Here is a 12,767-nt window from a genome sequence, read left to right as displayed (position 1 = left end):
TTATTGAATAGTGAACAATTTCTGTAATGTTAAAAAGAAATGTGACAAAGCGATTGCATTAAGAAGCAGTGTATCTTCCTAACTATATGTAGAACATTTATATTTAGTCAAAGTTTATGATGTGTATTGCTGTTATCTGGCGTTATCTATAATTTCTCCATACATTTCTGTAGCATTTTTTGAACATGGCTCAATGTAAACGGAGATTTATGGATATAAATTGCATATTATTGAAAAAACATAAATGTACTGTGTAACATGTCCTATTACTGTCATCTGATGAAGATTTTCAAAAGGTTAGTGAATTATTTTTCTTTTAATCCTACGTTTGTGATTGCATCTTTTGTTTGACAAAATGGCTACATATTGTCTGTGTCTTTGTGGTGGTTTGATATACATATGTGCTATGTTTTCGCCGTAAAACATTTTAGAAATCTGACTCGCTGGGTAGATGAACGAGGTGTTTATCTTTCATTTGAGCTATTGGACTTGTTAATGTTTTTGCATTCTGTGCACCACGGTTTGAGTTGAGTGGGGGGGCATGGTTCCCCTAGGGGCACCTGTAGCGTGAACAAGTTTTTAAAGGCCAGATTGGGAATTTAGCCAGGACACCAGGGTTACACCCCTACTCTTACGATAAGGGCCATGGGATCTTTACTGACCTCAGAGTCAGGACACCTGTTAAACGTCCCATCCGAAAGACGGCACCCTACACAGGGCAGTGTCCCCAATATTTTTTTAGACCTGAGGAAAGAGTGCCTCCTACTGGCCCTCCAACACCACTTCCAGCAGCATCTGGTCTCCCATCCAGGAACTGACCAGGACCAACCCTGCTTAGCTTCAGAAGCAAGCCAGCAGTGGTATGCAGGGTGGTATGCTGCTGGCATTAAAATCCAACACGTCCATAACGTGAGTGGATGTAACGATGACGCCGTGAGTCGAGAAGCAGGTGCAGGTAAAACGTTTAATGTAAACAACAAACATGAAACAAGACAGTGTAACAGAAGCAAGGTAACATGAACACAGGTACAAAACCAACTGAGGAACAAAATGAAGGGACCTATACAGAGGAAGAAATGAGGTCCAGGTGTGAATCATAATGATGAGTGCCAGGTGTCCATAATGATGAGTGCCAGGTGTCCATAATGATGGATGCCAGGTGCGTGTAATGATGGATGCCAGGTGTCCGTAATGATGGATGCCAGGTGTCCGTAATGATGGATGCCAGGTGCGTATAATGATGGATGCCAGGTGTGCGTAATCAGGATTCCCCAAGACTGGTGCTTAGTATTCCTGCAACGTTGCACGCCAGAAGGGAGGAGCAGACGTGACATGACCCCCCTCTGATGCACGGCCGCAGGACGTGGACGACTAGGTGGACGACCTCGGGACGAGGAGCGGGTCGATCCGGGTAGCGAAGGTGGAAATCACAGAAGATGTTGAGATCCAGAATGTCCTCCACCGGAACCCAACACTGCTCCTCAGACCCCTTGCAGTCCACCAGATACTGGAGCAGACGCCCACGGCGCCGAGAGTCCAGCAGAGATCTGACAGCATACTCCGGACTGCCCTCGATGTCCAGGGGTGATGGTGTTGTGTCGTGGGGGACAGCATTAGCTAGGGGACCAGGAACCACCGGCCTGAGAAGGGAGACATGAAACGAGGGTAAGATATGGTAGTGACTGGGCAGTTGTAACCAATACGTCACCTCATTGACCCTCTGGAGAACCTTGAATGGCCCAACAAACCGGGGGCTTAGTTTCTTGCAGGGCAGGCAGAGTGGGAGGTTCCTGGTAGAAAGCCAGACACGATTCCCAGTGTGGAACACAGGGGTCTCACTGCAGTGGCGGTGTGCCTGTTCCTTTTGACAATGGACGGCATAACGGGTGACATCCTGCGCCAAGGTGGGCCACCAGTATTTCTCAGCGTCGGAATGGATCGTGCGAGAAATACCTGGATGTCCAGCAACGACAGCTGTGTGTGCCCAGGTCAGCCAATCCCTTATCCCTGTGGGAACATAGGTGTGCCCAGGAGAACAGTTCAGGGCTCCCTCTCTTGAGCCTGGTGGATCTCCACATCTATGTCCCAGACCACAGGAGCTACGACTCGGGAGGATGGGTTATAGGCTCACAGGACAGGGCCCTCTCCTGAAATCATAGAGGTGGGACAAGGCATCGGCCTTGGTGTTCTTTGAGCCTGGGTGATAGGTTAGCGTGAAGTTAAACCTTGTGATGAAAAGGTCCCACCTTGCATGCCGTGGGTTCAGCCTCCTCGCTGTCCAAATGTACTCCAGGTTCCTGTGGTCAGTGAGGATGACAAATTGTTCCTTGGCGCCCTACAGCCAGTGTCTCCACTCTTCTAATGCCAACTTCACCGCCAGGAGCGCTCGATCGCCGACTTCGTAGTTACTTTCTGCAGGGGACATTTTCTTAGAATAAAACGCACGGGTTCCCCTGTCGTTGAGACAAAATTGCCCCCGCGCCTACCTTGGAAGCGTCCACCTCCACCACAAAGGATATTGTGGGATCTGGATGTTTCAGCAATGTGGCGGAGGTGAAACGTCCCTTGAAAAGACGGAATGCCTCATCGGCTGCTGGCCCCCACACCAACCTACGGGGGCCTGCCTTAAGGAGAGAAGTGAGAGGAGTGGCAACAAAGCTGAAATTCCTGATGAAACGACGGTAGAAGTTGACAAACCCCAAAAACCGTTGTAACCCTTTAATGGTGGTTGGGACTGGCCATGACCTGACTGCATCTACCTTCTTGTCGATTGATGGCACTCTGCAGGACCAGTATGGTGCAGAACCGGGCCCCGTGGAGTTGCTCGATGGCATATGGCACCAACGGGAGGGGGTACCGATACTTCTTGGTAACTTCATTGAGTCCTCTGTCATCAATGCAAGGGTGTAATCCTCCATCCTTCTTGGCCACGAAGACGAAACCAGCCAATGGACGTGCGGATGAAACCCTGCCTACTGATTGTAACCCTCCATGGCCTGGGTCTAAGCCACTGACAGAGGGTAGATGCGTCTGCGTGGAGGTGTTGCATCAGCAAGCAGGTCGATGGCCACAGTCCCAGGGATGATGAGGAGGGAGACAGGTGGCCCGGGTCTTGGAGAATACCTCCCTCAGATCGTGGTATACCTCCGGGAACAGGGAAGCAGGCTCTCCGGCATTTAGGTGACCAGTCTGTGCTTCTCATCCTAGACCATGAAATGGTGGGGTTATGGCATTGAAGCCAATGGAGGCAGAGGATGATCTTGTGAACTGGTGTACTGGTGATGAAGAAGGGGATTTTCTCCTGATGATTGGACGGTGAGGGTGAGCGGTTGAGTGATGTGTGTAATGGTTCCGGATCCTGATGGCCAATAATCAAGACCTGTCACGCCCTGGTCTATATTTATTATGTTATCTTCATTTATTGGGTCAGGCCAGGGTGTGACATGGGTTTATTTGTAGTGTGTTTCGTCTTGGGGTTGTGTGGGGTGTATGGATTAGTCTATGGCTGCCTGAGGCGGTTCTCAATCAGAGTCAGGTGATTATCGTTGTCTCTGATTGGGAACCATATTTAGGTAGCCTGGGTTTCACTGTGTGTTTGTGGGTGATTGTTCCTGTCTCTGTGTTTGTTGCACCAGTCAGGGCTGTTTCGGTTTTCGACGTTTGTTGTTTTGTATTGTTCGTGTTCTTCTTCATTAAAGATGTATCGAACGAACCACGTTGCATTTTGGTCCGATCCTTGTTCTACCTCTTTGTCAGAGGAAGAGTTGGAAGAAAGCCGTTACAGAATCACCCACCACAAACGGACCAAGCAACGTGTCAACAGGCAGGAGCCACAGGAGAAGCAACAAAGGCAGCAACAGCGATCACAGGACTTCTGGACTTGGGAGGAGAAATTGTTCGGAGAAGGACCCTGGGATCAGCCTGGAGAATATCTCCGCCCCAAAAAAGAACTGGAGGCGGAGAGAGCTGAAAGGCGCTGGTATGAGGAGGCAGCGCGGCGACGCGGATGGAAGCCCGAGAGTCAGCCCCAAAAATTTCTTGGAGGGGGGCTCAGGGAGAGTGTGGCAGAGTCAGGAGTCAGACCTGAGCACACTCTCCCTGTTTATCGTGAGGAGCCAAGGAGGAGACCAGAACCGGTGTTGGAGGTGAGCGAAGCAGAGACTGTGAAGGAGTTAATGGGGAAATTGGAGGAGAAAGAAATGAGGGAGTTGCTGTGTTGGTGCTTTTTGCATGGAATTCGCCCGATGGAACGTGTCAGGGATTTGATGGCACCTGGGTCAGCGCTCCATACTCGTCCTGAGGTGCGTGTTAGTCGGCTGGTGAAGTTGGTGCCAGCCTCACGCACCAGGCCTCCTGTGCACATCCCTAGCCTTGCACGTCCTGTGCCAACACTGCTCTCAAGATCTCCAGTACGCCTTCACGGTCTAGCCAATCCTGTGCCACCTCCACACACCAGCCCTCCGGTGGCAGCTCCCCGCACCAGTCTTCCTGTGCGTGTCCTCGGCCCAGTACCATCAGTGCCAGCACCACGCATCAGGCCTACAGTGCGCCTCGCCTCTCCTGCGCTGCCGGAGCCTACCGCCTGTTCATCGCAGTCAGAGCCTTCCTCCTCTACAGCGCTGCTGGAGTCTCCCGCCTGTTTAGCGCTGCCGGAGCCTTCCTCCTCTCCTGTGCTGCTGGAGCCTCCCACCTGTTTAGCGCTGCCAGAGCCTTCCGCCTCTACAGCGTTGCCGAAGTCTCCTGCCCATTTAGCGCAGCCAGAGCTGCCAGTCTGCATGGAGCAGCCAGAGCTGCCAGTCTGCATGGAGCAGCCAGAGCTGTCAGTCTGCATGGAGCAGCCAGAGCTGCCAGTCTGCATGGAGCAGTCAGAGCTGCCAGTCTGCATGTTGCAGCCAGAGCTGTCAGTCTGCTTGGAGTAGCCAGAGCTGCAGGTCTGCATGGAGCTGCCAGTCTGCATGGAGCTGCCAGTCTGCAAGGAGCTGCCAGTCTGCAAGGAGCTGCCAGTCTGCAAGGAGCTGCCAGTCTGCAAGGAGCTGCCAGAGCTGTTAGTCTGCATGGAGCAGCCAGAGCTGTCAGTCTGCAAGAAGCCGCCAGAGCTGTCAATCTGCATGGAGCAGCCAGAGCCGCCAGTCAGCATGGAGCAGCCAGAGCTGCCAGAGCCGTCAGTCTGCCAGAATCCTCCAGTCAGCCAGACTCTTCCAGATCTGCCAGTCAGCCAGACTCTTCCAGATCTGCCAGTCAGCCAGACTCTTCCAGATCTGCCAGTCAGCCAGACTCTTCCAGATCTGCCAGTCAACCAGACTCTTCCAGATCTGCCAGTCAACCAGACTCTTCCAGATCTGCTAGTCAACCAGACTCTTCCAGATCTGCCAGTCAGCCAGACTCTTCCAGATCTGCCAGTCAACCAGAATCTTCCAGATCTGCTAGTCAACCAGACTCTTCCAGATCCGCTAGTCAACCAGACTCTTCCAGATCCGCTAGTCAACCAGACTCTTCCAGATCCGCCAGTCAGCCAGGATCTGCCAGAACTGCCAGCCAGCCAGGATCTGCCGAATTCAACAACCTGGCTGGACTTCCTCTCAGTGCTGGGCTTCCTCTCAGTGCTGTGCTTCCTCTGTCCCGAGCTGTTCCTCTGTCCCGAGCTGCCCCTCTGTCCCGAGCTGCCCCTCTGTCCCGAGCTGCCCCTCAGTCCAGTGGGTTTCTGGGTGAGGACTACTAGGCCATGGTTGGCGGCGAGGTTGGACAATCCTAGGACGCGAGGAGGGGGGACTAAGACATTCATAGAGTGGGTTCCACGTCCCGAGCCGGAGCCGCCACCATGGACAGACGCCCACCTGGACCCTCCCTATTGTTTTTGTTGTGCGTCCGGGAGTCCGCACCTTAGGGGGGGTTCTGTCACGCCCTGGTCTATATTTATTATGTTATCTTCATTTATTGGGTCAGGCCAGGGTGTGACATGGGTTTATTTGTAGTGTGTTTCGTCTTATGGTTGTGTGGGGTGTATAGATTAGTCTATAGCTGCCTGAGGCGGTTCTCAATCAGAGTCAGGTGATTATCATTGTCTCTGTTTGGGAACCATATTTAGGTAGCCTGGGTTTCCTGTGTGTTTGTGGGTGATTGTTCCTGTCTCTGTGTTTGTTGCACCAGTCAGGGCTGTTTCGGTTTTCGACGTTTGTTGTTTTGTATTGTTCGTGTTCTTCTTCATTAAAGATGTATCGAACGAACCACGTTGCATTTTGGTCCGATCCTTGTTCTACCTCTTCGTCAGAGGAGGAGTTGGAAGAAAGCCGTTACAAGACCTTGCACCGGAAAAGTAGCGGGTATGAAGTAATATTGAGAGAGGGAGGCAAGGGTCTGATCCATAATAAATCCATAAAATTCCCTCCTTGACCACAGCACATACAGAGCCCCAGTTGTATCCATCTGCGGCACGCCGCCGCGGGGAGGTGTGTGATCCCTACCTCCATGGGTTCAGGCTCTGATTCTGAGTATTTGCCGAAGGAGGGAGAGAAGCGATGAAGATGCAGATGCTCCCGGAGAAGGTTATCCAGACGGATGGCTATCGCAATGAGTGCGTCCAGGGTAAGGTTGACGTGTCGGCAGGCCAGTTCCGTCTGGACCTCCTCGCGCAGACCTCTTCTTAATAGCGTGCGAAGCGCTGGTTCATTCCATCCACTGGATGCTGCTACTGTCTGGAAAGTGAGGGCATACTCAGCAGCTGTCTGATCCCGTAATTGAAGTAGATGCTCAACTCCCTCTCTGCCCTCCGGGGGATGATCAAAGATACATTTAAAACAGAGCCATAACCCCCTCATATGAATTTAGCTCCTCCTCTCCTCTCTCTTAGACAGCCGTAGCCCATTCCAATGCCCATCCCACCCCGTCAGCAGAGAAATAACCGTGGCAACCTTAAACAGCTCGGTGGTGGGGGCTCCCATCTGGTGTGTAAAATAAAGTGAGCACTGAAGTAGGAAGCCACATCATTTGGATGGGGTACCGTCATATTTCTCTGGGAGGGATAAATGGGCATTGCTGACCGGAGCGTGTTGCTGAATGGGCTGTTGGGCTGGCTCACTGGGTAGGCTGGATCTAGAGGATCCTCCACTAGTAGGATGCAGCGCCTCCCAGGAATGTTTGAGACGCTGCAAACTGCGAAGGACCTCTTCCATGGCCGTCCCCAGTTGTGCCAGCTGGTCATGCTGCCGACGCAGAAGGTAACCCTGTTCATCGACCGTCAGAGAGATATCCGATTTTCCTGCTTTTTCCATTGTTGGAGTTGGTATTCTGTAACGATGACACCGTGAGTCGAGAAGCAGGTGCAGGTAAAATGTTTAATGAAAACAACAAACATGAAACAAGACACTGTAACAGAAGCGAGGCAACATGAACACAGGTGCAATACCAACTGAGGAATGAACAAAAGGAAGGGACCTATGAAGGGGAGGTAACGAGGTCAGGTGTGAATCATAATGATGAGTGCCAGATGTGCGTAATGATGAGTGCCAGCTGTGCGTAATGATGAGTGCCAGATGTGCGTAATGATGAGTGCCAGCAGTCCGTAATGATGAGTGCCAGCTGTGCGTAATGATGAGTGCCAGTTGTGCGTAATGATGAGTGCCAGTTGTGCGTAATGATGCGTGCCAGTTGTGCGTAATGATGAGTGCCAGTTGTGCGTAATGATGAGTGCCAGTTGTGCGTAATGATGCGTGCCAGTTGTGCGTAATGATGAGTGCCAGTTGTGCGTAATGATGAGTGCCAGTTGTGCGTAATGATGCGTGCCAGTTGTGCGTAATGATGCGTGCCAGAACAGGTGGTTAGTACTCCAGCAACGTCGCACAACAGAGGGGAGGAGCAGGAGTAGACATGATAGCGGAAACCAGATTGTATACCAGAGAGAATACTATAGACATCAAGAAAGCTAATCAGTTGATTATTTACAAGTTTTTTCCAACAATTTTGATAAATAGGGCAAAATAGAAATTGGCCTATAACAAGTTAGGATCAGCTTGATCTCCCCCTTGAAATAAAAGATGCACTGTGGCTGCCTTCCAACCAATGGGAACTTCCCCAGAGAGGAGAGACAGGTTAAAAAGGTCAGAGATTAGCTTGGTGATGATAGGGGCAGCAACCTTAAAGAAGAAAGGGTCTAAACCATCTGAACCAGATGTTTTTTTGAGGTCAAGTTTCAGAGGCTCCTTTAGCACCTCGGACTCAGTGACCGTCTGCAGGGAGAAACTTTGTAGCGGGGCAGGAGAAAAAGAGTGAGGAGCATCGGGGATAGTCTCATTAGAAGGGGTGGGAGATGAGGAAATGTTGGACAGGCAATGAGGCATGGCTGAGTCGAAAAGGAATCCTGACTTAATGAAGTGGTGATTAAAGAGCTCAGTCATGTGCTCCTTGTCAGTAACAACCACATCAACATTAAGGGACATGGGCAGCTGTGACGAGGAGGGTTTAAACGTTTTCCAGAACTTCTTGGGTTTAGACACAGAGAGAGAGAACTGCTCCTTAAAGTAAATAACCTTGGCCTTCTGGATAGCCTGAGTGCACTTACATGTATTTCTCATTTGTCTGAACGAGAGCCAGTCAGCCTGAGTATGCGTGTGCCGAGCCTTAGGCCAAATTGAGTTGTTGAGGTGGAGTAACTCTGACAGATCACGGTCGAACCAGGGGCTGAACCTGTTTTTAATTCTAATTTTCTTTATGGGGGCGTGTTTATTAACAATAACACTGAAAAAAGAAGGTCCAAGTGTCTTTTAAAGTTGCCAGGTCATGAAGGAAGGTTTCCTCATTAAAGTTTTTTAGCAAGTGTCTATGACAAATCAGGACAGATAATAGGCCACAGTCAGGACAGAGGGGGAGGGGGAGAAGGGGAAGTGGGGTGGGGGGCTTGGGGAGAGAGAGAGGAAGGGAGGGGTTTGAGAGAAAAAAAGAGAGATGGGACAGAGAGAGAGAGAGAGAGAGAGAGAGAGAGAGAGAGAGTGTGTGTGTTCAGTGTGTGTGTGTGTTCAGTGTGTGTGTGTTCAATTTGTGTGTGTGTGTGTGTGTGTTCAGTGTGTCTGTGTTCAATGTGTGCGTGCATGCGTGTGTGTGTGTGTGTGTGTGTGTGTGTGTGTGTGTGTGTGTGTGTGTGTGTGTGTGTGTGTGTGTGTGTGTGTGTGTGTGTGTGTGTGTGTGTGTGGAAGGAGGGGATTTAGCATGCCATCAAGCATGTCAAGGCTGTCTATGTCTGAGAGAACAGGATTCTAGAGGTAGGAGACAGGCACCATCCATCAGCTGGCCTGTCATTTCCAGATGTCACCCTCTCCTGAGCGATGGTATGATATTTAAAATAATCAAGATTTTAATGGCACCAGATATCAATTTAATCCAATGTCAACAACACAACAAACAAAATCCTCAGAAAAAATAAATAACAGAATCACATCAAATCACATCCAAGAATATACAATCATATCATATCATATCAAATCATATCAAGTAATATACAATCATATCATATCAAATCATATACAATCAAATCATATATTATCAAATCATATCAAATCATATTATATCAAATCATATCTTTATTTTATCCTTTGTTGTTTTCCTCACTCTCTATTCTATTTTAGAATATTCTAGACTGACCATCGGTCTCTGTTTAGATTCCATCTAGACTGGCCTTCAGTCTCTGTTTAGATTCCATCTAGACTGGCCATCAGTCTCTGTTTAGATTCCATCTAGACTGGCCTTCAGTCTCTGTTTAGATTCCATCTAGACTGGAATTCAGTCTCTGTTTAGATTCCACCTAGACTGGAATCCAGTCTCTGTTTAGATTCCATCTAGACTGGCCTTCAGTCTCTGTTTAGATTCCATCTAGACTGGTCTCCCGTCTCTGTTAAGATTCCATCTAGACTGGCCTTCAGTCTATGTTCATATTCCATCTAGACCGCTCTTCAGTCTCTGTTTTCTTCTGTTGCATCTGGAGTGTAACAATGTGAGATTGATGAGGTTGAGTGGCCAGATGGTTTTCAGTGAATAACGGGGCCATTTTGGGACAAAGCTCTGATTGGTTTCGGTCCACCCCCCCCTTCTTTCTCCCACTCTGTGTTCCAGCATTATATGATCTAACAACGCACCCTGTAATGTCTATGTTACGTTGTTCTCAGACATTCAACAAAAGACCAACATAGAGAAAGAGAGTTTAGCTCAATGTACAAACCCCCTTAAAAAAGAGCGTATGAGGAAGAGTTAGCCAGAGAAGTGATGAGAGACAAACCTACCTGTGTTGTAGTGCTTGGTACAGTATCGCAGGTCTTTCTCCTCTTTCAGTATAAACTGAGGTAACGTCAGCCCATCTGCGACCTGCACGGCTCCCTTCTCATCCCACTCAAATATGAGATCATTCATCGTATAGCCGACTGGATGGGAGCAGTTTGAAACAAGATCATTACTACCACAGTATTACTACAGTCTTACTACCACAGTATCACAGTACATTCAAGCTGTTTGTAAGAGAGAAAATAAATATTATTGACAATGTGGTATGATGAAGGTTTAAATGCCTTGATCAACCAACTCTACCGTAGCTCCACAGTGTTCATATAGAAGCAATACATGTTGTTTTCATTCTTCACACCTGAGAACAATGAGTCAAGAAAAAAGAAAAATCCATAATTTCCAAAGAGAAGAGGTGGGGAGGGAGGGAGGGACAAGCCGGTGTTGGCTGGTTAGAGCAGGTTGGAGGAGGTTGGTCCCCCCTGACTCCCTCCCTGTCCCTTCCCTGTATCTGCTCTCTGCTGCTGGAGGGGCCTGTGTAAATCACTGGGCCTTTCATCATACTGTCCTCCAGACCAGAGACACATCCATCACACTAACACAAAATAAATACTTTCCCTCTACCCTACCTGTGTGTGTGTGTGTGTGTGTGTGATAACTGTGTTCCTAAAGGATAATGGAATACTCACAACTCTCCAGCTGCATGATACAGGTCTGTACGTCCATTGGGAAGTTCTTCAAGTCCATGGGACAGGCCAGGACCAGTGTTATTCTGGTCACATAGAATAGAACACAACAGAACAAAACAGAACAGAACAGCACAAAACAGGAAAGAGCAGAACAGACAGGCCAGGATCAGCGTTATTTTGTTAACAAGTTTACATAGAATAGAATGGAATAGAATAGAATGGAATGGAGTAGAATGGAATACAATAGAATAGAATGGAATAGAATAGAATGGAATGGAGTAGAATGGAATACAATATAATATAATGAAATAAAAAGTAATGAAATTTAATAGAATAGAATGGAATGGGATAGAATGGAATAGTATATAATGAAATATAATACAATTGAATGGAATACAATGGAATACAATAGAATATAATGGGATAGAAAGTACTGGAATGTAATAGAATAGAATGAAATAGCATATAAGGAAATATAATAGAATGGAATGGAATAGAATGGAACTGAATATAATAGAATATAATGGAATGAAGTAGAATATAATGGAATAGAATTGAATGGAAGACTAGAATGGAATAGAATGTAATGAATGGAATAGAATTGAATGGAATAGAATGGAATGGAATGAAGTAGAATATAATGGAATAGAATTGAATGGAAGACTAGAATGGAATAGAATGGAATGAATGGAATAGAATTGAATGGAATAGAATGGAATGGAATTAAGTATAATATAATGGAATAGAATAGAACTGAATGGAAGAATGGAATATAATTGAATGGAAAAGAATAGCATATAATGGAATAGAATATAATGGAAAAATTGAATATAATAGAATGGAATAGAATAGAATGGAAGAATGGAAATTAATAGAATATAATGAATGGAATAGACAGGGTAACATATTGTTATAAACCACTAGCACAGCATTACAGGAGGAGAAGCAGGGTAACATGTTGGTATAAACCACTAGCACAGCATTACAGGAGGAGAAGCAGGGTAACACATTGTTATAAACCACTAGCACAGCATTACAGGAGGAGAAGCAGGGTAACATATTGTTATAAACCACTAGCACAGCATTACAGGAGGAGAAGCAGGGTAACATGTTGTTATAAACCACTAGCACAGCATTACAGGAGGAGAAGCAGGGTAACATATTGTTATAAACCACTAGCACAGCCTTACAGGAGGAGAAGCAGGGTAACATATTGTTATAAACCACTAGCACAGCATTACAGGAGGAGAAGCAGGGTAACATATTGTTATAAACCACTAGCACAGCATTACAGGAGGAGAAGCAGGGTAACATATTGTTATAAACCACTAGCACAGCATTACAGGAGGAGAAGCAGGGTAACATATTGTTATAAACCACTAGCACAGCATTACAAGAGGAGAAGCAGGGTAACATATTGTTCTAACTGCGGCTATATTTCCTGTCATGATGCCTTGTAATCTAAAAGGTTACAATACACATCTCAGGCATTCTTCCCCTCATGCCAAACACCTTCCTGCTTGCCGTGCACGTGAACCTCATCCCCAAACAGACTGGCTGCATCTCCATGTTACTGTTCCTACCGCGAGTATAGAAAAACATCTATACAGAAGCGACAGCCATTCATGCTTCAACCGAGACGGCTGCTGTTACTTTTATCTTGAGATACATGTAGGTAGGAGAGGAGCAGGTCTATTGGTTGCATTGCATTCATAGTTTACTTATACCGCAGTGTGATATCATCACCGTTACACGACAAATGTTATTTATAAGGATGATTTTTTTCAATCAGAAAAGACACTGAGGCAGGTTCTCTTT

At 47.4% G+C, this 12,767-nt stretch overlaps 1 protein-coding gene across 1 annotated transcript in view; it reads right to left on the bottom strand.

The window, feature by feature from the left end:
• LOC135545480 (glycine receptor subunit alphaZ1-like) overlaps positions 1–12,767 on the bottom strand; it is a 107,130-nt gene that overhangs the window by 33,016 nt on the left and 61,347 nt on the right. The window contains exons 7-8 of the mRNA XM_064973112.1: positions 10,950–11,032; positions 10,266–10,403 (exon numbers count right to left, since the gene is read on the bottom strand). Of these exons, the coding sequence (XP_064829184.1) occupies positions 10,266–10,403; positions 10,950–11,032 (221 nt within the window). The remainder of the gene's footprint in view (positions 1–10,265; positions 10,404–10,949; positions 11,033–12,767) is intronic.

Source organism: Oncorhynchus masou, chromosome 9, assembly GCF_036934945.1.
Source record: "Oncorhynchus masou masou isolate Uvic2021 chromosome 9, UVic_Omas_1.1, whole genome shotgun sequence".
Taxonomy (NCBI): domain Eukaryota; kingdom Metazoa; phylum Chordata; class Actinopteri; order Salmoniformes; family Salmonidae; genus Oncorhynchus; species Oncorhynchus masou.
This window is presented reverse-complemented; position numbering and strand designations above follow the sequence as displayed.